Source organism: Euleptes europaea, unplaced genomic scaffold (genome assembly GCF_029931775.1).
Source record: "Euleptes europaea isolate rEulEur1 unplaced genomic scaffold, rEulEur1.hap1 H_4, whole genome shotgun sequence".
NCBI classification, from domain to species: domain Eukaryota; kingdom Metazoa; phylum Chordata; class Lepidosauria; order Squamata; family Sphaerodactylidae; genus Euleptes; species Euleptes europaea.
This window is the reverse complement of record NW_026612052.1, coordinates 348,878-373,780: the sequence shown is the minus strand read 5'-3', so window position 1 is coordinate 373,780 and position 24,903 is coordinate 348,878. Positions and strand designations below refer to the sequence as shown.

General features: G+C 41.9%; 5 protein-coding genes across 5 annotated transcripts; all 5 read right to left on the bottom strand.

Moving 5' to 3' along the window:
- Positions 1-735: 735 nt before the first annotated feature.
- Positions 736-1,677, bottom strand: LOC130492961 (olfactory receptor 12D1-like). Its single transcript, XM_056866739.1, has one exon. It carries the CDS (start codon positions 1,675-1,677, stop codon positions 736-738), a length of 942 nt encoding a protein of 313 aa, XP_056722717.1.
- A 3,327-nt stretch (positions 1,678-5,004) lies between these two features.
- LOC130493015 (olfactory receptor 12D1-like) lies at positions 5,005-5,946 on the bottom strand. Its single transcript, XM_056866790.1, has one exon. It carries the CDS (start codon positions 5,944-5,946, stop codon positions 5,005-5,007), a length of 942 nt encoding a protein of 313 aa, XP_056722768.1.
- Positions 5,947-9,549: 3,603 nt separating this feature from the next.
- Positions 9,550-10,491, bottom strand: LOC130492960 (olfactory receptor 12D1-like). Its single transcript, XM_056866738.1, has one exon. The coding sequence runs from the start codon at positions 10,489-10,491 to the stop codon at positions 9,550-9,552; it is 942 nt and encodes a 313-aa protein (XP_056722716.1).
- A 4,874-nt stretch (positions 10,492-15,365) lies between these two features.
- Positions 15,366-16,307, bottom strand: LOC130492964 (olfactory receptor 12D1-like). Its single transcript, XM_056866741.1, has one exon. The coding sequence runs from the start codon at positions 16,305-16,307 to the stop codon at positions 15,366-15,368; it is 942 nt and encodes a 313-aa protein (XP_056722719.1).
- A 5,273-nt stretch (positions 16,308-21,580) lies between these two features.
- On the bottom strand, positions 21,581-22,519 carry LOC130492965 (olfactory receptor 12D1-like). The gene has a single exon (XM_056866742.1). The coding sequence runs from the start codon at positions 22,517-22,519 to the stop codon at positions 21,581-21,583; it is 939 nt and encodes a 312-aa protein (XP_056722720.1).
- Between the last annotated feature and the right edge of the window lie 2,384 nt (positions 22,520-24,903).

The window sequence follows — 24,903 nt, the reverse complement described above, 5'->3', positions numbered from 1 at the left end:
GGCTCTGACTATATTCAAATTGAAATGGGTTGAGGGTAGGGTTCCCAACTGCCCCCTTATGGCGAGCAATAAAACACCTACTGTTCATGTTGCCTTCTGACTCTCAGCTGGTGGACGGGGGATTTAGGGAGGCAGGGCTGGGGGCTGCGATCAGCGTCATCTACATGATGATGTCTGGTTGGGTTTGTTTGGGGTGGCCCAATGGGGTGCTGGAAAAAGAGCAGCCCTGCCTCCCTGCCTCCCTGCCAAACAGCTGATCAGTGGCGAGGCTCTGGGGTGGGTGGGGAGGGTCGCTGGGGGGAGGAAACAAGGTGACTAGTGGAAGCAGCCATCTGGAAAGCCTGATAAGCTCGCCCAGCCCTGGATCCTCCTCCCAGGGAGACACATGCCTTCCCCAAGCAGGACGCTTACCTGCCACAAAACAAAGATGCCTTCAGATGCCTCCTGCTTATGCTGAGGCAGGAGAGACCTCCAGCCTGGGTTTCCAGGTCCTACTCTGACATCTTAATCACTATACCACACTGGCTCTCATTTACTTGGGGGGAAAATCAAGGACAAAACAACTGGGGTAGCCTTAATCCTGTTCACTGTGATAATTCAGTTTGCATACCCTGAAGTCACTCAAGTAGGGCCACTGACAATCACGTATGCCTATATTACATACTGAATGTATCTTGGACAGTCAAGTCCATAATAGAAATGTGGGGACAGGAAACACACACAGACAGAATAGATTCATATCCTTCCAAACAAATATTTCTGGCTGAACATTTTTTTCAGAGCAGATTTTACCTCCTGATTTCTTAGTGTGTAGATGAGAGGGTTCAAAACTGGAGTGACTGCACTGTACAATACAGTGATGATCATCTCCCTTTTAGCAGATTCCCCAACAGATGCAAACACGTAGTTGGACAGAACTGGGACATACAAGAGAGCCACAACTGTCAGATGGGAGGCACAAGTAGAGAAGGCTTTCCAACGGCTCTTCCAGGACTGGACTTTGAAGAACAGGAAGGATATGATATAGAAGTAGGAGAAAAGAGTGAGGAAGAAGCCACCCAGAGCAATGCAGCCAGAGCCAATATTAAGGAGGCTGAGGTTGAGGGCGGTACTACTGCAGGCCAATTTCAGCAGGGGCTTGATGTCACAGAGGAAGTGCTGGACATGTTTAGGGCCACAGAACCATAACTGAGAGGTCATCACAGTGTGCATCAGGGCATGAGAGAAGCCAGCAACCCAGGTGGCCCCAGCTAGCAGAAGGCAAGTCCATTTATTCATGATGACGGTGTAACGCAGAGGGTTGCAGATAGCCACGTAGCGATCGAATGCCATGACCCCCAACAAGATGCCCTCACCGCCACCCAGGAAGTAAAAGAAATGCAACTGAGTCAAACATCCAATGAAAGAAATGGCTTGGTGTTCTGTTAAGAAGCCACTCAGCATTTTGGGCACAGTAACAGTGGAATAGCACATGTCCAGGCAGGAAAGATTGCCTAGAAAGAAATACATGGGAGTGTGGAGCCGAGGCTCAGCTATAGCTACAGCCAGAATGGCTCCGTTTCCCAACAAACTGGCCAAGTAGAGCATCAGGAACATCAGAAAGAGAGTGTATTGCTCTCTGCGGTCGTGTGTCAAACCCTGGAGAATGAATTCATGCACTTCAGTCTGGTTCACCATTGCTGTGGAAATAGAAAACAATGAATTCTAGCCAGTGATTCCCTGATAAAATGTAAAGCTTTAAAAGATAAACGGTTGTCAGAGGTAGTTATGAATCTTTTGTGTTAGTTGTTATGAGGCATTTAAGTCACCACCCAAGGGAGTCGTATAAACATAAAACATGCTTTCTTGAGAAGAAGAAGAAGAAGAAGAAGAAGAAGAAGAAGAAGAAGAAGAAGAAGAAGAAGAAGAAGAAGAAGAAGAAGAGTTGTTTTTATATGCTGGTTTTCTCTCTTTTTAAAGAGAAAAAGAATCAAACTAGCTTACATTCTCCTTCCCTTCCTCTCCCCACAACAGACACCTTGTGAGGTAGGTAAGGCTGAGAGAGCTTGAACCGTGACTAGTCCAAGATCACCCAGCTGGCTTCATGTGTAGGATTGGGGAAACCAACCCAGTTCACCAGATTAGAGTCTGCTGCTCTTAACCACTACACAAATTAACACGTCACTGGGACCAGATCGTATTCATCCTAGAATTCTTCAAGAACTCAAATGGGAACTTGCCTTGACATGTCCCCTAGATCAGCCGCTGTACCAGAGGACTGGAGAATGGCCAATGTAACACCCATTTATAAAAAAGGTTCTGGGGGACCCAGAAAAGTATAGGCCAATTAGCTTAACGTCTGTTCCAGGTAAATTGATGGAAAACATTATTAAAGATAGAATTGTCAAGCATATAGAAGGGAAAGGCCTGTTAAGCAAAACCCAACATGGCTTCTGTAAAGATAGGTCCTGTCTCACTAACCTACTAGAGTTTTTTGAAAGTGGACAGGAATGAGCCTGTAGACATTGTGTATTTGTATTTCCAAAAGGCTTTTGACAAAGCCCCCCACCAAAGACCGCTAAGCAGACTTCATAGTCATGGGGTAAAAAGACAAGTCCTCTTATGGATTGAGAGCTGGCAGAAAATCAGGAAGCCCATAGGAGCTTCGAAAAAATCCCCATAGACTATAATGGGCCTGAATTTTTTGGTAAACCCTGAATAGAACTTTGAGTAGACCTTCTTAGGGTGGTACTGAAAGACTCCTAACAACCACAGTATTTTGCAGGATTTCCCTCAATTTTGTCGCTGAATTTAACTAATATTTCCTCCCTTTTTGCAATGTGGCCAGGTAAGGGACAACATGGAACCAAGCATAGCAGTCATATGACTGGCAATGATTGCACCCACATACCACATACAAAAGAGCATGAAAATCATATCCTACCTGCATAAGCTGTGTTCTTTTTTTCATACGAGATAGTAAACCAATATATAAAATCACATTCACAGAGCGAGGCAAAAATGAGCAATTTTCATCAACTGTTAGAAGAGTGGAAGAGTGTGCTGTAGCTTCTCGGGACCAGTGAAGAACACTCATGGATCATGTTTATGCATTCTAAAACATTCCACATCTCCTTGGGGAAACAAGTTATTTCGAGACGATTCGTCCTTTGGGTGAGACAGCTTAGGAGCCCCAAAAAGAGTCCCTTTGGGTATGAAAAACGTAAACCATTGATTATGTATCTGGAGAGATAACTTTTAAAATGTTTGATAATAAAATATTCTTAACAAATATGCAAAAATGCCTGCTTTTTTTTTTTTACTGTCTGAGCTTCTGGGTCTTTGCTAGCAATTGGATACAGAAATATAAATATCTGGGCTTTTCCTACTAAGTGGGAAAGCTATGGGAAGTACATTTCTGCCCAAACAGGGGTGCTTTTGCAACCACCTCTGTTACAGAGTTGAAGGCACATTCTATCATTATTTGCCACAGGGAGGGGCCGTGGCTCAATGGTAGAGCATCTGCTTGGTTTCCTTATGGTCTCAGGTTCAATCCCGGCATCTCCAGTTAAAGGGACTAGGCAAGTAGGTGATGTGAAAGACCTCCGCCTGAGACCCTGGAGAGCCACTGCTGGTCTGAGTAGACAATACTGACTTTGATGGACCAAGGGTCAGATTCGGTATGAGGCAGTTTCATGTGCTCATGTGTATTTGCTGCAGAACTCTCCAGTCATTCATGCTTGCAGCAAAAATGTGGGATTAACCAGTCACAAAAGTTAGATAGTACAAGGTGTTCTTTTCAGTAGCAGATATGATACTCACTAATGTATCAGAGTCAATGTGATGTAGTGGTTAAGGCTGCTGGGAGACCTTGGGCTGGTCATAACTCTCCCTGAACTCTCTCAGCCAACGCAAAAGCAGGCAATGGCAAACCACCTTAGAATGTCTCTTGCCATGAAATCCCTGACGGATCACCATAAATCAGCTGTGACTTGATGGCATACAAAGGGAGTGTATCAGTACACCCCCAGACAAGGGGTGGAGATGTAGCAAAACAGCTTTTATGTGTACAAAGAATAATAAAGAAGAAATTGCTTTTGCTGATAATACTGTATAATATCTCAGATGGGGAAGATAACGATTGTGGAACCGCACTTCCTCAACCATCCATCCCAGATGATGTAAAGGCTCTATGTTCAAATTGAAATGGGTTGAGGGATTAATCTGAGCTTTATCTCATACAAAGTACCTGTGCCCCCCTAGGGATGCTAAATTGCAAAGAAGGAATGTCCCCTAATACCATATAGTACAATGGAATATGTGTATAAAATTAGGATTGGGTGGTTCATACCATGAGATGTCATTCCCCAACCCCAAGCATCTAGGGGCTGTGGGTCAGTGGTACAGCATCTGTTTGGGCTGCAAAAGATCCATGTTCACTCCCTGGCATTTCCAATTAAAAGGACTGGCAAACAGGTAGTTGTATAATTCCCAGCAAACTATGTATGTGTTGCAGCTGGCCTCCCTACTTCTACTTTTATTTCCATTTCCTCAGTTGTTTTGAGGTTTTTTTGTTTGTTTGTTTCTGCCTTCCCTTCCCTTTATCCCCCCCCCCCAAGTCATTGTATTTAACATTAAGGGCAACAATTGGAATTTTAAAATTAATAATTATAGTTTATATTTGTATAGTACGTACTTTTAACTGATTGTATTATTTTGGTTGTTTGCCACCCTGAGCCTGACTGTAGTCAGGAAAGAGCAGGATATAAATCTAATTGAATTTATGAATTAATGAATAATAAATTGTATGTGAAGGAGTTTGATGCTAACCATGCTCATCATGTATATCACAGTTTGCAGCCTATTTAATTTCTCCTAAGGAACTTAAGAAGGCTACTGGCAATTATGACTTCCAATTCTGGGCTGCGCTTGTTGGTCATACAAGAGTGTAATAGGATGTTGGTAAGAGAAGACAGAAAAATGGGCAGACAGATACATAGAACGATAGGGAAAGACAAGATAGTTTCACGTTCTTCCAGACAGATGTTTCCTGGTCAACATTTTTTTCAGAGCCAATTTGACCTCTTGATTCCTAAGGGTATAAATTAGAGGATTCAAAACTGGGGTGATTGCACTATACAATATAGTGACGATCATCTCTCTTTCAGCCGATTCACCATAAGATGCAAGCATGTAGTTGGAAAGCACCGGAACGTACAAGAGAGCCACAACCGTCAGGTGGGAGGCACAAGTAGTGAGGGCTTTCCTACGGCTCTTCCAGGACTGTACTTTGAAGAACAGGAAGGATACGATGTAGAGGTAGGAGAGAAGGGTGAGGAAGAAGGCGCCCAGAGCAATGGAACCAGTGACAATATTAAGAAGACTGAGGTTGAGGGCAGTACTACTGCAGGCCAATTGTAGCAGGGGTTTGATGTCACAGAAGAAGTGCTGGACATGATTGGGGCCACAGAACCAGAGGTGGGAAGCGAGAACTGTATGCATCAGGGCATGAAAGAAACCAGCAGTCCAGGTGGCCCCGGCCAGCAGAAGGCAAGTCCATTTATTCATGATGATGGTGTAACGCAGAGGGTTGCAGATAGCCACACAACGATCGAATGCCATCACACCTAGGAGGATGCCTTCACTGCTTCCCAGGAAGTGGAAAAAGTGCAGCTGAGTCAGGCACCCAATGAAAGAAATTGCCTGGGGCTTCACTAGGAATCCACTTAGCATTTTGGGCACAGTAACAGTAGAACTGCATATGTCCAACCAGGAGAGATTGCCGAGAAAAAAGTACATAGGGGTGTGGAGGCATGGTTCTGCCAGCGCTACAGCCAAAATGGCTCCATTCCCCAATAAGCTGGCTATGTAGATCAGCAGAAAAAATAGAAAGAGAATGTGTTGCTTTTGGTGGTCTTTTGTTAGTCCAAGGAGAATGAACTCCTGCACTGCTGTCTGGTTTTCCATTGCTGTGAAAACAGAAAACAAAAATTGACAACTGGTTAGTTGTTCCATTATGAAATGAAACGTTTGTGGAGAAAGGAAGCATTGTGACGGATAGGAAGCTTTAAGGCTGACTCCTATGAGTCTTTTATTTTACAGTGGGAATATGGAAAACAAAAGCACATATGTATTGTGTTAAATTTGGAATGTGCAATATTGTATTAATAGTCACATTATTCTTTTAAAGAAAAAATACATGGCAATGGTCCCCATGTGTGGATGGCTTTTTAGCAGGAGCATACATGCCACATGAAAGGTCATCTTCAGGATAGATGGGATAAAGGTTCTTCTCCATCATGGCACCAAAACCACGGAACTCCCCAGGGAGATGTGTCTATCTCCCTTGATTGTTATCTTCCAACAGTAGGTGACATCCTTTCTATTTTGCTTGGTATTCTTTCACCAACTCTGAATCCCCTTTATGTGTGTTAATTGTTTTTAATTTTTATATATGTATTTTTAAAGTTGGTTTTCATGTTTTTTGGTTGTTCATCCCCTTGGAGGTCCTTGGTTGAGGGGAAAGATGGCATTAAAAAGGAAATGAATAAATAGGTGCTGTCTCTCTTCTGCACTCGAGTAGTCACACCAGAGTACAAAAACTCTTGTAGAACTAACCATTAATAATAATTAATCAAATTAATCCATCAAAGCAAAAAAAAAGAAAAAAAGAAAAAAAAGCATTGAAAGCAAAAACATAAAATGAGCTTTTTGTTGGGGAATAGATAGCGAGCTTCGTTACATGTCAGACAGACAAGCGTTAAATTAATTGCATTTATGCTGACCAGTTCAAGAAGGTAATGTAATCTCCAATGTGTCAATTAGCTATTGGTCAGTGAGGATCAGTTGTAAACATGTTGTTGGTCACGTACCCAAAAATCTGCATGTTACAGCTCTTTCTTTGTCTAAGAAGAAAGAGCAGTATCAGTTATTTTTTGGATCTCAACCAGAGAGGATGGGGCAACTTTGTATTTTAGAGATGCCATGTGCTTAAGTTTAGATTCCTGCCAGTTCTTTTCTGGCACACTTAGGGAACTAGAGAGATGTAGTAAGGATTTATTGTTTTAGACTCAAGTTTACCTATGCGTGTGCCTTAATTGACTTTCACCAGCCATAATCATACGATTCATAACCTCTGATAAAAGAATTTTCCTAACACTTTTTTCCAGGTCAATATAGCTTTCCTAGGACAGACTCAAAATAAAACCATGTTGGTCTGCAGTAGTACAGCAAGAGTTGAGTCCAGTAGCACCTTAACATCAAACAAGATTTTTGTGATAAGCTTGCAAGAGTCAAAAGTACTACTGGACTCAAATATACCTTATATCTTATCACTCTATTCAGCCATTTTGAATCCTTCCTTCAGTCTAAGGAGTAGGAATGCCAGCCTCCACTTGGAATCTGGGGATACTCCAGAATTACAGCTCATCTCCAGACTACAGAGATCAGTTCCTCTGGAGAAAACAGATGCTTTGGAGGGTGGACTCTGTGGTAGTGTACCCCACTGAGGTCCCTGTCCTCCCCTGGCTCCATCCCCAAATATCCAACAGTTTCCCCCCTTGGCTGGTGGCCAGGGGGGATTTGGCAACCCTACTAAGGAGCCTTCTTCAACATAAGAGCCTCTCCCAGTAAAGATATCAAACTAGTTTCTTTTCCTTTATTTCCTAATCATATTTCAAATTCTGTTTTGAGTAATTTTTAATTTGTATTATATCTTCAGCTCAATCTTATTCTCTTCTTAAACAGACTTCTCCCCTATGATAACTTAATGAACTGAAAACATGAACACTGAGAGTTTCTGTCCAGATTCCAATATATCTGTTTACAGAAATGAACAGCCAGACTGGCTTGTCTGGCACAGTATGGCTGTTAACATTTTGGCTGGCAACTGCAGCTTTGTGTTAGCATGGACAGTTGTGAGGCAGACCAATGCCATGGAGAAAAATATTATCACCTGCCAATGAATTGTAAAGGTATAGAATAGTGGGGCAGTTTTTTAAAAGGTACAAAAAAGTGAGACAGTGTTTTAATACTTCATAAGAAATTAAGAAAGGCATTTAAAACACTTAAAAACTACAATTGTTGGCTTATTTTTTTCATACCTACCTCACTTCTTCCATAGAGTATGAACCAATCAGCTTTTATTCTCATGAAAAGGAAAGAAGAGTGGACTCCAGTGACCATCCAAAAAGGCTATGCTGGGGTTATGGGGTCCTCATGGATAAAGGTCATGGGATGGTGGAAGTAGTAAGGAAAATAATTGGGTGGGGTTGAATGAAAAAGCTGGCTGGTTTCCACCTACTATGTGATTTGAGGAGTTCTCACTTTCTGCTGTGCAGCTAAGCAAGACACAACACAGGACTGAGCATAGGAGCCTTGAGACTGACAATGATTATACCCACAGACTAGACACTAATAACAGTTCTATAGAGGACAAAAATAAATTATATCAAAATGAAAGTATTTGCCCCGTGGATCATACCTGGGTAGGTTATCATTATTTTTCTGATGAGATGTTAAACCAGTATCTAAAATAAAATTCAGAAGGTGAGGTGGTATCAGCAGGGTTCAACTCCTGGAGAAGCAGTAGCAGAATAAGCTTTGGATAGTGGGAGAACATTTATTTCTCATGTTTATCTGCTTCAGCATCTCATTAAGCTAGAAGATTTTTAGTGGAGATTTGACCCCCTGGGACATACAAAGCCAAGAGAGAGTACCACTGGTTTTGAAAACATGAATGATTGATTAAATCTCTGAAGAGATAACTATCAAAATTATTTATTATGAAAAGTACTCCACAATTATATTTAAAATGGACAGACATTTACCAGGATATACAAATATGCCCTTGTTCATTTTTGTTTTTGTTTGGGTGCTTTGTCATTGCTTTGCCCGTCTTTTATCACCATTGTTTGTATTTCCTTTTATTTCTTCAATTTTTACACTGGTTCATATCCTATAAGAACCATAAGTGGAGCAGAAATAATCTAGTGGGAACCCCCCCCCCCCCATTTCAGCTGAAACTCATTGAGTCCCTCAAAATTCTTTTCCTGGGGGTCAGGTAACCTTATGAACAACACAGTACAGTAGGCCAGAAACAGCTTATAGGACACAAGTCACTATTAGGGCTGTGCATTCTGTAAAAACCAAACCGAAAAATACCAAAAAAATCCATTTCAGTAAATTTCGGATTTACTGAGTCTGCAAAATCTGGGAGGCTGGCAAAGCCAAATTTGCCGTTCCTGAAAAATCTAGATAAAAATCCGGCTTTTTCAGGAACAGCTTTCTGTGGCTCCTGTGGGGGGTTCATTTTTGCAGGTAGAAGTCCCAACTTTTCAGGGTAGCTTGAAGGGACTCTCCTTGCAAGAACCCCCAAGTTTTGTAACGATTGGGTCAGGGGTTACAGAGTTATGAGGTCTGGAAGGGGGGCCCCTCATCCTTCTCCATAGAAAAGATATAGGAAAGTGGCTGTATACAGATTATTTAGCGTGATCTTCACAATGTATCTCAATGGAGGAGCCGGGCTTTAAAAGGTGGGAAAGTTCACTTGGCTCCTCCATAGAGATAGATTCATATCCTTCCAAACAAATATTTCTGGCTGAATATTTTTTTCAAAGCAGATTTTACCTCCTGATTTCTTAGTGTGTAGATAAGAGGGTTCAAAACTGGAGTGACTGCACTGTACAATATAGTGATGATCATCTCCCTTTTAGCAGATTCTCCAACAGATGCAAACACGTAGTTGGATAGAATTGGAACAAAGAAGAGAGTCACAACTGTCAGATGGGAGGCACAAGTAGAGAAGGCTTTCCAACGGCTCTTCCAGGACTGGACTTTGAAGAACAGGAAGGATATGATATAGAAGTAGGAGAAAAGAGTGAGGAAGAAGCCACCCAGAGCAATGCAGCCAGAGCTAATATTAAGGAGGCTGAGGTTGAGGGTGGTACTACTGCAGGCCAATTTTAGCAGGGGCTTGATGTCACAGAGGAAGTGCTGGACATGATTGGGGCCACAGAACCATAACTGAGAGGTCATCACAGTGTGCATCAGGGCATGAAAGAAGCCAGCAACCAAGCTGGCCCCAGCTAGCAGAAGGCAAGTGGATTTATTCATGATGACGGTATAACGCAGAGGGTTGCAGATAGCCACATAGCGATCGAATGCCATGACCCCCAACAGAATGCCCTCACCAGTGCCCAGGAAGTAAAAGAAATGCAACTGAGTCAGGCATCCAATGAAAGAAATTGCTTGGTGTTCTGTTAAGAAGCCACTCAGCATTTTGGGCACAGTAACAGTGGAGAAGCACATGTCCAGGCAGGAGAGATTGCCTAGAAAGAAATACATGGGAGTGTGGAGCCGAGGCTCAGCTACAGCTACAGCCAGAATGGCTCCGTTTCCCAACAAACTGGCCAAGTAGAGCATCAGGAACATCAGAAAGAGAGTGTATTGCTCTCTGCGGTCATGTGTGAGACCCAGGAGAATGAACTCATGCACTTCCGTCTGGTTCTCCATTGCTGTGGAAACAGAAAACAACAACAAAGGCTGATCAGTGATTCCTTAACAGAATGTAAACTTTTGAAAGAGAAATTGTTATTAAGGGTAGATATGAATCTTTTGTGTTAGTTGCCATGAGGCATTTAAGGCAAAACCCAAGGGAGTCATATAAACATAAAACATGTTTTCTTGTTTTAGTTGCCCAATTAGAAGAAGAAGACTTGGTTTTTATATTCTGTTTTTCTCTACCTTTTTAAAGAGAACCATACTGGCTTACAATCTCCTTCGCTTCCTATCCCCGCAGCAGACACCTTGTGAAGTAGGTGGGGTAGAGAGAGCTTGAATAGACCTTGACTAGCCCAAAGTCACTCAGCTAGCTTCATGTGTAGGAATGGGGAAACCAACCCAGTTCACCAGATTAGAGACTGCCACTCTTAATCACTACACCATGCTGAAGTACAATTTTTTCCTGATTCACAAACCCATAAATAGCTGATTTTCCAGAATCATAATAGAATTATATAATGATAAAACAAGGAAAAACAACACCAATTGTTGTGGAAATAGCTTTACTGAATCAGAGTTCAATCAAGTCAATGAAGTCAGTGGCCCTTTAGGAATTTATTTTCATGTTAGAATATTAAAATGTTGGGAAACAAAAACCATAAAAACTACTGAGAAAGAATCTCTCCAATATAAAGTCAAAGGATGCTACCTCTAAGTGGTGAGTCCATGTAAAACTGAGAAAAGGGTTGATTCACATTATACCCACTGCAGATGAAATGTATGTATTTGAATTTCCCTCTGCAATCCTGAAAAAGAAGAATCTTTAAGCCATGTTACTATTACTGTCACCAGGAAAAGATGATAGAAATGTGTATGTACTGTAAATGCCATGAAGTCTTAACCGACTTATGGGCACCCCAGCCATGGAGCTTTCAAGGCAATGGAGAAACACAGGCAGCTTGCCTTCCTCAGTAGTCTCCCATCCAAGTACTCACACTGCTTTGCTTCCAAGATCTGATGAGATTGCTGCCTTCCCTCCCAACTAGGGTTGTGCATATTGATAAACCCAAACTGAAAATAAACCCAAAATTAGCTGTTTGGTAATTTTCGAGTTTCAGGTTTACCAAACGCCAAAACCTGGGGATCTCCCCAAAGCCGAATAGGCGATCCCTGAAAGAGCCAAATAAATATTCGCCTTTTTCAGGTTTGGCTATTCACTTTTGCTCTGATGCATGGCTCTGTGCTTTGCCCCATTTTTCTATCTTTTTTTACTGGTTTTGTTAGGGCCCCATAGTTGGGGCCCTTTTGAGGTAGGGGTAATGCAAATGGAGCCAACTTGGTCCGACCAACCAGGCAGTGAACTGATCTGCACTTTAATAGTGCTCACCGAGTCCCATCTGGAGGGATATACCCTACAACTAAAAAAAGCCAACTGCTTCAGCTGCTCATTGGCCTTTTGAAGAAGACTCCTCACCCGCACAGATAAACAATTTCCTTCACAAGAGCTGCATTGGTCATGACTTCAGCTGGATCCAATATCACCCCCCTCCGCCCCTGAAAACTTGCTCTGAAACTGAAGGTGGCCCTGAGTAGAGGCTTCATTTCTCTGCACCGGGACCATCTCTTGAAATCAGATTTTTGATTACAGTAATAAAGGACTTCACAGGATGTCATTTGCCACTGAAATAAATATTTTCTGAGCCTTATTGTTCTTGCATTTAAGCCATTTTCCTGAATTTGGAAACTTATTTGCATGGACATCATGCTATGCTCCCCAGATACAAAGGGAGCCCCCAGACTTTGAGGCGCCAGCCTGTCAATCAGCTCTTTCCACCAGTCCTCGGCAATGCTGAACTTCGGAACCTGAAAATTGATAAGACAGCTTGGCTCACAAATGCCGGGAGGGTGATGATGACCCCTTTGTGAGCCCATAAAGTTGGACCCCCTTTCCCAAACTTCTCCAAACTTTGGTGCCCATCTAGGGAGAGTCCCTTGCAGCTATGCTGCAAATTTGGTAACTCTACCTCCAAAAGTGCCCCAACAGGAGCTTCGGGGAAAAAATCCCCATAGACTATAATGAGCCTGAATTTTTCAGTAAACCTGAATAGGATTTTGAGTAGACCTTCTTAGGGTGATACTGAAAGACTTCTAACAACTACAGTATTTTGCTGAATTTCCCTCAATTTTGTCACTGAATTTAGCTTATAATTCCTCCCTTTCTGAATGTGGCCAGGTAAGGGAGAACATGGAACTGAGCATAGCAGTCATATGACTGACAAAAGAGCATGAAAACATATCCTACCTGCATAAGCTGTGTTCTTTTTTTCATACGAGATAGTAAAATCAATTTGTAAAATCACATTCACAGAGCAAGGCAAAAAATAGCAATTTTCAACAACTGTTAGAATAGTGGAAGAGTGTGCTACAGCTTCTGTGGACAAGTTAAGTACACCCATGGATCATGTTTATGCATTCTCATTGGGGAAACAAGTTATTTCGAGATGATTTGTCCTTTGGGTGAGACAGATTACGAGCCCCAAAAAGAGTCCCTTTGGGTATGAAAAACATAAACCGTTAATTAGGTGTCTGGAGAGATAGCTTTTAAAATGTTTGATAACAAAATATTCCTAAAATATATTTAAAATGCCTTCTTTTTTTAAACTGTCCCAGCTTCTGGGTCTTTGATAGCAATTGGTTACAGAAATATAACTATCCGGGCTTTTCCCACTAAGTGGGGAAGCTATGGGAAGTACATTTCTGCCCAAACAGGGGTGCTTTTGCAACCACCTGTGTTAGAGAGTTGGAGGCACATTCCATCATTATTTGCCACAGGGAGGGGCCGTGGCTCAATGGTAGAGCATCTGCTTGGTATGCAGAGGGTCTCAGGTTCAATCCCAGCATCTCCAGTTAAAGTGACTAGGCAAGTAGGTGATGTGAATAGACCTCTACCTGAGACCCTGGAGAGCTGCTGCCTGTCTGAGTAGACAATACTGACTTTGATGGACCAAGGGTCAGATTTGGTATGAGGCAACTTCATGTGTTCATGTGTATTTGCTGCAGAGCTTTCCAGTCGTTCATGCTTGCAGTAAAAATCTGGGATTAACCAGTCACAAAAATTAGATAGTACAAGGTGTTCTTTTCAATAGCAGCTATGATACTCACCTCCCCCCCTCCGGCCCTATGTTTGACACCCTTATGTCAGATACTGTTCATACTTCTTAATATACAATTGACTCAAATAATTATATCTTCAGCTCAATTCTATTATTTTTATTAACCAGACTTCTCTCTTTGATAACTTAATGAATTGAAAACATGAGCACTGAGAGTTTCTATACAGATTCAATTATATCTGTTCACAGAAATGAACAGCCAAACTGGCTTGTCAGGTAAAGTATGGCTGTTAACATTTTGGCTGACAACTGCAGCTATGTCTCGATATGGACAGTTGTGAGGTGGAGCAATGCCATGAAAAAAAATATTATCACCTGCAAATCAATTGTAAAGGTATAGAATAGTGAGACAGTTTTCTGTAAAGGTAAAAAAAGAGGGAGACAGTGTTTTCATACTTAATGGGAAATGCACAAAGGCATTTCAAACCCTTAAAAACTACAATTGTTGGGGGGGGGGGTTCACACCTACCTCACTACTTTCATAGGCTATGAACCAACCAGCTTTTACTCTTATGAAAAGGAAAGGAGAGAGGTCTGCAGTGCCAAAAAGGCTATGGTGGAGTTATGGGGTCCTCATAGATTAAGGTCATGGGATGGTGGCAGAAGTAAGGAGAATAATTGTGTGGGGTTGAATGAAAAAGCTGGCTGGTTTCCATCCACTATGTGATTTGAGGAGTTCTCACCTTCTACTGTGCAGCTAAGAAAGACACAACACAGGACCAAGTATGGGAGCTTTGAGTCTGACAATGATTATACCCACAGCCTAGGCACTAATACCAATTCAATGGAGAATGAAAATAAATTATATCAAAAGGAAAGTATTTGTCCCATAGATCATACTTGGGAAGGTTATAATTATTTTTCTGATGAGATGTTAAAGCAGTATCTAAAATAAAATTCAGAAGGTAAGATGGTATCAGCAGTTTTTCAACTTCTGGTGAAGCAGTAGCAGAATGAGCTTTGGATGATAGGAGGTCATTCATTTCTCATTCATTTCTCTGAAAAACACACATTGTTGCGCCAAGCACAGGGGGCTTCTGTTTATGGAGGAAATTAGCTGGAGACTAGATAGAGCTTTGCAAGAGGCTGGTGTGGAGGTCTTTTACCAATTCTGTTTCAGGTGAGCGAACCAAAGGAAAGTGACCCAATAATGAGTAAGCTTTATGAATTTTAAGGATTTTATTAAAAGTAATTAAATTCTTTGTGCGTGCACACACACACAATTCCCAACACATAGAGAGCTCAGAAAAATAAAGGTTTGAGAGTCCCAAATGTGTTTATAGTTATCTTCCTGAAGAGTGAGGTCCAGAATGACAGCGCAAGAGGGTAACCCTGGTATTCCTTGGAGATCTCCATCCAAATACTAGCCGGGGTTAAGGCTGAGAGTGTGTGACTTGCCCAAGGTCACTCGGCAAGCTTCCACGGCACTAGTGGGGATTTGAACCTGGGTTTCCTAGGTCCTAGTCTGACACCTTAACCACTATACCACACTGGCTCTCATTTATTTGCGGGGGGGGGGGAGGAATCAAGGACAATGCAACTGGGGTAGGCTTAACCCTGTTCAGTTGGATTATCCGGTTGGCATGCCCTGAAGTCACTTAAGAAGGACCACAACAATCATGTATGCCTATTTTACATACTGAATGCATCTCTGTCAGTGAAAGCCATGATAGAAATGCAGGGACAGTAAACAAATACCCAGAGAGAACAGATTCATATCCTTCCAAACAAATATTTCTGGCTGAATATTTTTTTCAGAGCAGATTTTACCTCTTGATTTCTTAGTGTGTAGATGAGAGGGTTCAAAACTGGAGTGACGGCACTATATAATATAGTGATGATCATCTCTCTTTTAGCAGATTGCCCAACAGATGCAAGCATGTAGTTGGATAGAACTGGAACATACAAGAGAGCCACAACCGTCAGGTGGGAGGCACAAGTAGAGAAGGCTTTCCAACGGCTTCTCCAGGACTGGACTTTGAGGAACAGGAAGGATACAATGTAGAGGTAGGAGAGAAGGGTGAGGAAGAAGCCACCCAGAGCAATGCAGCCAGTGACAATGTTGAGGAGGCTGAGGTTGAGGGCAGTACTACTGCAGGCCAATTTTAGCAGGGGCTTGATGTCACAGAGGAAGTGCTGGACATGATTGGGGCCACAGAACCATAACTGAGAGGTCACCATGGTGTGCATCAGGGCATGAGAGAAGCCAGCAACCCAGGTGGCCCCAGCTAGCAGAAGGCAAGTCCATTTATTCATAATGACGGTATAACGCAGAGGGTTGCAGATAGCCACGTAGCGATCGAATGCCATGACCCCCAACAAGATGCCCTCACCACTGCCCAGGAAGTAAAAGAAATGCAACTGAGTCAGGCATCCAATGAAAGAAATGGCTTGATGTTCTGTTAAGAAGCCACTCAGCATTTTGGGCACAGTAACAGTGGAATAGCACATGTCCAGGCAGGAGAGATTGCCTAGGAAGAAATACATGGGGGTGTGGAGCCGAGGCTCAGCTATAGCTGCAGCCAGAATGGCTCCGTTTCCCAACAAACTGGCCAAGTAGAGCATCAGGAACATCAGAAAGAGAGTGTATTGCTCTCTGCGGTCATGTGTCAGACCCAAGAGAATGAATTCATGCACTTCAGTCTGGTTCACCATTGCTGTGGAAATAGAAAACAACCACAAACTCTGGTTAGTGATTAACTGATAGAAAGTAAATCTTTGAAAGAATTTTTTTTGTTAGGGGCAGTTATGAATCTTTTGTATTAGTTACTATGAGGCAAGTCAAAACCAACGAGGGTTCCAAAGCGCCTAATATTATAGGCATGCTCCTCTGATACTAGAGAAAATAGGTATGCATCATGACTAGTATTCATTTTGACTAGTAGCCATGGGTAGCCCTATCCTCCATGAATCCTTCGCTTTCCTCTTAAAGCCTTCCAAATTAGCAGCCATCAGCACATCCTGAGGCAGTGAGTTCCACAATTTAAGTATGCATTGTGTGAAAAAAAGCCTCCTTTTATCTGTTTTGAATCTCTCACCCTCCAGGTTCAGCGGATGACCCCGCATTCTAGAATTATAAGAGAAGGAGAAAAGCTTCTCCCTGTCCATTCTCTTCATACTATGCATAATTGTATAGACCTCTAGCATGCTTCCCCTTAACTGCCTTCTTTCCAAGCTAAACAGCCCTAAGCATTTTAACCCCTCCTCATGCTTGCTTGTTTTAGTTGCCCAATTTCATTTATATTTGGAGTACAAAAAAAATTGCATTCACAAGCTCATAGATAGCTGTTTTTTCCAGAATAGTGATGGAATTATATAATGACAAAACAAGGAAAAACAACATCAATTGTAGAAGTCAACATTAATCAGCTGTTAGAGTAGTATTCAGTGGCCTCTTAGGGATTTATTTTCATGTTAAACATTACCAAACCTTTCTCTTTCGGTAATGCTTACCCTTTCAATGGACTAAGTTGAGAGTTTTCCCTCAGATTTTGCTACGGATATTCCCACAACTGCAGAGGCAAGGGACATTCAGAACTAAACTGTACTTTGTTTGGTGGTCTACGGCTGTCATCTCTTCAACCGGTCCCTGCAGTAGCTCCTTCAACAGTGATACAATAATAAAAATTACTAATTGACCTTTTGAAGGACACGGAAAGAAAAGCAATCACCTGCTAATCTCTGCAAATCAAGCTGCTGTTAATGATACAAAGCAGTGAGGAAATGTTTCAGTACTACACAGAAAATTAGGGGGAGACCTTTTACAATGCAATTCTCAGCAGAGTCACACCTCTCTTTGTCCACTGATGTCAATGGGTATACAACAGTATAATTCAACTTACAACTGCACCGCCAGGCTTGTAAAATACGTGCAGGCAACATTATCACATCTGAAGCAATTCTTCCACTATGTGGGCATCAGCAAATAAGCCATAGCAACAACACAATGAATGCATCAAAATAAAATATTATTTTTCATAAAATATAATAAAACACATAGTAATATTCCCTATTACTATGTATGGGTGTGAAAGCTGGACAGTGAAGAAAGCTGATGGGAAGAAAATAGATTCCTTTGAAATGTGGTGTTGGAGGATTCCATGGACTGCCAAAAAAACCCAAATCGGTGGGTTCTAGATCAAATCAAGCCTGAACTGACCCTAGAAGCTAAAATGACTAAACTGAGGCTGTCGTATTTTGGTCACATCATGAGACGACAAGAGTCACTGGAAAAGACAGTCATGCTAGGAAAAATTGAGGGCAGCAGGAAAAGAGGAAGACCCAACAAGAGATGGATTGACTCAATAAAGGAAGCCACAGACTTCAATTTGCAAAATCTGAGCAAGGCTGTCAAAGATAGGACGTTTTGGAGGACTTTCATTCATAGGGTCGCCATGAGTTGGAAGCGACTTGATGGCACTTAACACACACAATATTTTGCAGTACCTCAGGATAAAACTATGGTAACACAACATAGTAGAGATGCTAGCCTCCATGTGGAATCTGGGGATCCTCAAGAATTATGATTCATCTCCAGACTACAGAGATCAGTTCCTGTAGAGAAAATGAATGCTTTGGAGGGTGGACTCCATGGCATTGTACCCCACTGGGGTCCTTGTCTTCCCCAGGATCCATTCCCAAAGCTCTGGTTTCCCAATCTGGATCTGGCAACCCTACCCCCCATCCCTCACCAGTGGCCGGGGGACCTGGCAACCCTACACCATACAGATTTATAAGTAATTTATTTATCCAATGGCTAATGACCCAGATTAGAGCAATCAATCTGCAAGTCGACCGCACTTACATCATCATGTCTCACTTTCATCTTTATGACAGTAGCAACAAAACTTGCCACTTAAAAGTGATAAATTTATCTCTATCTACTGGCAGTAATAGATTTACCTGATCTGACTGTGCAGTCTGGGCTTAGCTCATAATTCTTCCTTTTCTGAAAATGCCACCAGGTAGGGGAACACAGGACCAAGGAGACATGTGGCTGACAATGGTTGCACCCACAGACTGAGCCCTTAATAATATATCAAAACACATTTTCCCCAGTGAGTTATACCTGTGTGGGTTATATTCCTTTTTTCAATGAGATGTTAATCCAATATGTAAAATAAATGTCAACAAGAGAGGCAATACCAGCATTTCACAACTGCCACCACAAACGTAGACAACTAAGTTTCTCCACAGAATATGAGAACATTCATCGAACATTTTGATCTATTATAAAAGGTTTAGCATCTGATTACGAATTCTTTTCAGATGATTTTGCCTCTGGGATATACAATGCCAAAAGAGAGTTCCTTTGGTTTTGAAAATATGAAGAATTGATTAAATCTCTGGAGAAATGATAACTGTTAAAACTGTGTCTAAATCCTAATTATCATGACAATTCTAAGGTATATTTCTGAAGTTGCTAAAATAAAAACACTTTAGAAGGCTGAGCTTAAAAATCATATCCATTTGTCTCAGGATGAAATCTGAGAATGGGGGAAGAGGTTGCAAGCAACAGAGTGCAAATTGGAATAGAATTGGCCAGTCTTTTTCTCCATCCATTTCTTCACCCTACACACTGCCTTGAGGGTCATGGAAGGCAGAACTTTATAATTTAGGGCACTGAGAAGGTAATGTTAAAAGCCATTTGTCTTACCAGACACATGACTAGGAGTGTGAACTGCAAATCATATATATATATATATATATATATATATATATATATATATATATATATATATATATATATGATACCTTTTCTGAAATTACAAATCAAATTTTGATTTGTAATTTCAGAAATGGTATCATTATTGTTTTCATGAAATTTCAGGAATGTAGGTACAGACTCCACTTGAATCAATGGGACACCATCTCTACTGCCCAGTGGAATCAAAAGAATGGAAGGTAGTCCTAGTCTCTGGATGCCAGATCTACCAACTGTTCAAAACTTCGGATCACAAATACTCAAAATTTAAAAAGGCTTTCTTGCTATCTTGCTATTTTGGGGAGCTGAATTTTAGAAATACCAAAACATCTAGAGTGCTTTGTTTCTGATTTGAAGTAAAATGTGAAATCTTGGGCACTGTTTTGAGTCAGAAATATCCAAATGCACAGCCTTACCTGTGGCTTTCATAGTTTGATCAATAAACAGCAAGGCACATTGGAAGAGCAGGATGGAAATGTGAAGAGTACATGTCATGTTTTGGTTGTTTTATTTGCCTCTATGAATGACCTTGAGTTAAGATTCTAAGCACTTCTGCTGAAGCAAAAGAGATGGAAAGAGCAGAAATGGCCAAAATGATTCCCAGCTCTTCACCAGACAGGAAAGTTGTAATTTGGGGTATGTCTAAACCTCAGCTGTTGTTTGAATAATGATGTTCTGGACCTTTAGAACAGTCATGCATTATAAAATAAATAAAGAAATAAATGACAGCCCTAGGTATGGTGCATCAAAGTAATCAAGAATCAATATTATAAGATCCAGAAGGATGAGTGCTAATTTGATATCTAAAGGACATGTTTCTTCCTTCTTATGCAATTATGTTTGCACAGATAAAGGGCCTATACTTAAAAGATAAAGAATAATGTTTTACCATTCATGATATATGATTCGGATTTTGAATCTCACTGATAAGTGCAAAGTTAAGACATTTGCTCCACACCCAAGAAAGAAGATGCCAGATTCAAATGCAGGGGTTAAATGAAGACTTTATTAAGAGCTGATCTGTACAAACTTAGGTATTCTTAGCCACTTAATTGGGTTCCTCTATCTTACAGGGCAGCCATTTTTATTGCCTGCATTTGGCAAAGCTATACTGGCTCAAACTTCATCATGGCATAGTGGTGTGTCTCAATTTTCCTTGCCTGCACATTACACTGAGCAAAAGTTGCTGAGCCCTCCACCCTCTCTCCATGCTGGAAAACATGATGCTACCCTGTTTTCACTTCTTAGTTCCTTAGGATGTAAATCAGAGGATTCAGAACAGAAGTGACCACAGTGTAGATAAGAGTAACCATCATTTCCTGCTCCAAGGATTATCCTGAAGAGGGTGGAACATAAGTCAAGATGGCTCCAGCATAGAAAAGAGTTACAACTATGAGATGCGAGGCACAAGTGGAGAAGGCTTTACCTCTACTTTCCTTGGATTTTAAAGTCAAAAAGGAAATGATGCAGATGTAGGTTAGAAATGTAAGCAGGAAAGGGAGGAAAACATTTAGGCCTGCAATGATGTTGAGGAGGCTAAGACTGAGGGCATTGCTCAATATGAGCAGGTAGTGTGATCCGGTGTCAAAAAAGGCTAATGCATGGGTTGCCAGGTCCCCCCTCTCGATCAGTGGGAGGTTTTAGGGGGCAGGGCTGGGGCAGCCACATGCACATGATGACATTACTTCCAGAAGCACCGCATCACTGCAGCCAATTTAGCAACTGCTAAAGCAGCCACAGTGATGTGGCACTTCTGGAGGTAAACCCAGAAGTGATGTCATTGTGTGTGGTCGGCTGTGCATGCACATGATTGCTGCTCTGGAGAGGCTGGATGGATTGGTGGGCAATTGCCTGCCAAAATCACCCACCTGGCAACCATACTAATGCAGTCTTGGGGTGAATCAACAGGGGCATAACATCCAAATCACAAGATGACATAGTTTCGCTATACACCGCATTAGTATGGCTGCATCTGAAGTACTGTGTGCAGTTCTGGAGGCCTCACATCAAAAAGGACATAAAAAGAATGGAGCTGGTGCAGAAGTTACATGTGTCTTATGTCCACTGGACTTAGATGGGTATAACGTTTTAAGATTGCACTGCAAATCTGTTCAGTTTTAGTTTACAACTTAGTTGAGATCCTTCAGATCCATTTTTAGCTCCCATCATAGCTATTCTCCACTGCCCAGCTTCAATAAACACAGACAGGTGCATCAATTCAATTTCACATTTTGGCAAGGCATATTTTTCTGACAGTTTTCCTTATGGCATCTTTCATCTCCTTATTCCTCAAGGTGTAAATCAGGGGGTTCAGTACTGAGACACCTACATTATACATGAGGGTAGATATCATCTCCCGCTGTAATGACTCTCCTGAGGAGGGGGACAAATAGTTGAACAGAACAGGCACATAGAGTAAAACTACAACTGTGAGATGGGAGCTGCAGGTGGAGAAGGCCTTCAATCTTGCTTTGTGCGACTGAACCTTCAGGAAGAGAAAAGGGATGATGTAGAGATAGGAGAGAAGCGTGAGGAAAAAAGAAGTCATGACAAGTGAACCTGTGACAATGTTGAGAAGGCTGATGTTCAGCTGGATGCTACTGCAGGCCAATCTCAGGAGCGGCTTGACATCACAGAAGAAGTGCTGGACATGTTTAGGGCCACAGAAGTGCAGCCGGGAGGTCATCACTGTGTGTACCAGTGCATGGAAGAATCCCGTAGACCAAGTGGCTACAGCAAGAGTCAGGCAGACATGCTTGTTCATAATGATGGTATAGCGCAGAGGGTAGCAGATAGCCACATAGCGGTCGTAAGCCATGACTGCCAGAAGAACACCTTCGCTGCTACCTGTGAAGTGGAAGAAATGGAGCTGGGCCAGGCACCCACTAAACGAGATAGGCTGCGGCCCCGATAAAAAGCCAGCCAGCATCTTGGGCACGGTGACAGTGGCGTAGCAAATGTCCAAGCAGGAAAGATTGCTAAGGAAGAAATACATAGGTGTGTGGAGACAAGGCTCAGCCAGGACGAGGTATACAATGAGGCTATTTCCTAACACAGTGACCAGGTAGAACAGCAGGAATAGAAGAAAGAGGAAAGGCCAAAGTCCTCGGGAATCAGTCAAGCCCAGTAAGATAAATTCTTTCGTCTCCGTCATGTTCTCCATCACTGTTTTCACAAAGCAAATGCTGATTAAAATCTTATAGAACTGGCAGAGGGGAAACGATAACCCACAGATGCCCCTCATCAGTAACTATCCCCCCTCAAATTATCTTTGCAATATTTTATGGTTTGTGGTTCCTCTATTTACAACTCACTCTGCCCTCTACTATATATACATTTGAGGGTTTTTTTTTTTTAAAAAAAATCCTCATTTTGTATCATTTATTAATATATCATGTTTTTAGTTGCCATGCTTTTATACTGCATGGTGCCTCAAGAACTCATTTAATTTGTATCAGTTAAAATCTGGAGTCTGTGTCTTCTTGCTGGCAACAGTCCTTACCCACTGAAGTGATGAGAATCCTAAAGATTCCTAAAACTTCTCCTTCTTTGGAGGTTTTTAACCAGAGACTAGATGGGCATCTGTCAACAATGCTGAGTCTGTAAACGTAGGCAGATCATGAGAGGGAGGGCAGGAAAGGTTGTGCCAGTGTTTGGCTCCTGTGGCTGTTTCTTACATGGCCAGGGAAATGGCTATCACCACTTTAGGGCCAGAAAGCAATTTTCCTCCAGGACAGACAGGCCAGGGATACTGGAGGAATATTTTTTTTTTGGGGCCACCTTCTTGGTGTGGAGTTAAGGTCACTGGGTGTGTATTTGAGAATTTCCTGCAATGTGCAGAGGGTTGGACTAGATGACCCCTGGTGGTTCTTTTAACTCTATGATTATATGATTCTGTGGTCAGGGGACCTAATCAGTAGTAGGGATGTGCTTAAACTCATACACATACACCAATAATGTTTGTGCATCCTACTAATATTCCAGCTGCCCTACCAAGCTCTCAAACAATGCATGCAACTACGCTACGCTATGCTAGTAGTGTCTCTACTCAGCATGCAATGCCCTTGTTATATAGTCATCATAAAGTAGTGATTAGCATGTTGGTCCAGGATCTTGGATATCCAGGTTCAAATTTCCACTTTCCCCTGGAAGCTGGATGGGTGACCTTCAAAACTCTTTCAGCATAACCTATCTCACAGGGTTGTCATTATGATGATAAAATGGGGGGGGGGGGTGGAAGAACGGCATTATAAGATACTTTTGGGTCCACATTGTGGGGAAAAACAGGGTTTAAATAACTATTTATCCAGTGCATCTGAATATGGAAGCTCCACTTAATTACAATGAACCTGTCTTCCATGATCATAACGAATTCCTTTTTAAAAGACAGCTAAACCAGTAGTCAGGAGAGAAGGTGACATGATATAACCCAATCTCGCCAGATCTTGGAAGTAAGAGGGGTCAGTACTTGGAAGGGAGACCTCCAAGGAAAACTCTGCCAAGGAAGGCGATGGCAAACCACCTCTGCTTCTCACTTGCCTTGAAAGCCCCTTGCTGGGGTCACTAGAAGTTGATTGTGGCTTTATAGCACTACAAAAACACACAAACCAGTAGTCGTCACCTACATCTTCTTACGGCTCACAGTAGGGGCCATATCTATGATGACAGCTGCAAAATATAAATGAAAATGAATCCTTTAAGAAAACATGTATAGTGAGGAATATGATAAGGAGTATCTTCAGTAAAAAGCCCTTAAATCTCTAAAGAACTCTTTAAAGCTATGAAATCTTCATATTTACAGTGATCAATATATTCCTTTTCTTTGTTCTTCGGATGTTTTTGTTTTCTTCTAAAATGTTCTTAATTGAATGGCTCTCAGAATGTTAAATAAAGGAGGTTCATCCTGAACACTTACCCTGCCTTTAGCATCTTCACTGAAGGTAGGGGTCCTTGGAAGGGAAAGTGACTTCCAATAAAGTAAGGTTTCCTCTGAACAGCATTGAGAATGGCTTGTTAGCAAGTTGTGCTACCCAGAAATGTCTGTTCAGGTTCAGTCCTTCCCTTTCAACTGAAATATCCATGGACTCCACATAGTTCCAGAATGTATTACTAATCACAAAGACTGGACATTGGCTCTAATAAAAGGACCCTGAGAACTAGATACTAATGCACTGATATAAATAAGGAGTAAATGATCTCCTAGACTCTCTATCCGCACCAGGGTTCCCTGGGGCAGATTGAACTGATATATGGGGATTGGTTTGATCATCCTTGAACAAGACTAGAATTGCCCACCCCAAGGGCCAATTACACTATACCCTTAAGCAGAAATGGAAGACTGTTTTCTATTTAATTGGTAGAAAGTACTGTTAAGTCACATAGGGTTTCCAAAGCAAGAGATGAACAGAGGTGGTTTGCCATTGCTTGTACCTGAGTAGCAAACCTAGACTTCCTTATTGACTCCCTTTAAAGTACTAACCAGGGTTGACCCTGCTTAGCTCCCAAGATGTGACGAGACTGGGTTATCCTGGGCCATCCAGGCCTATT

What these genes read in the sequence shown, in the direction of transcription:
- LOC130492961 (XM_056866739.1), bottom strand. Translation starts at nt 1,677, where the DNA reads ATGGTGAACCAGACTGAAGTGCATGAATTCATTCTCCAGGGTTTGACA.
- LOC130493015 (XM_056866790.1), bottom strand. Translation starts at nt 5,946, where the DNA reads ATGGAAAACCAGACAGCAGTGCAGGAGTTCATTCTCCTTGGACTAACA.
- LOC130492960 (XM_056866738.1), bottom strand. Translation starts at nt 10,491, where the DNA reads ATGGAGAACCAGACGGAAGTGCATGAGTTCATTCTCCTGGGTCTCACA.
- LOC130492964 (XM_056866741.1), bottom strand. Translation starts at nt 16,307, where the DNA reads ATGGTGAACCAGACTGAAGTGCATGAATTCATTCTCTTGGGTCTGACA.
- LOC130492965 (XM_056866742.1), bottom strand. Translation starts at nt 22,519, where the DNA reads ATGGAGAACATGACGGAGACGAAAGAATTTATCTTACTGGGCTTGACT.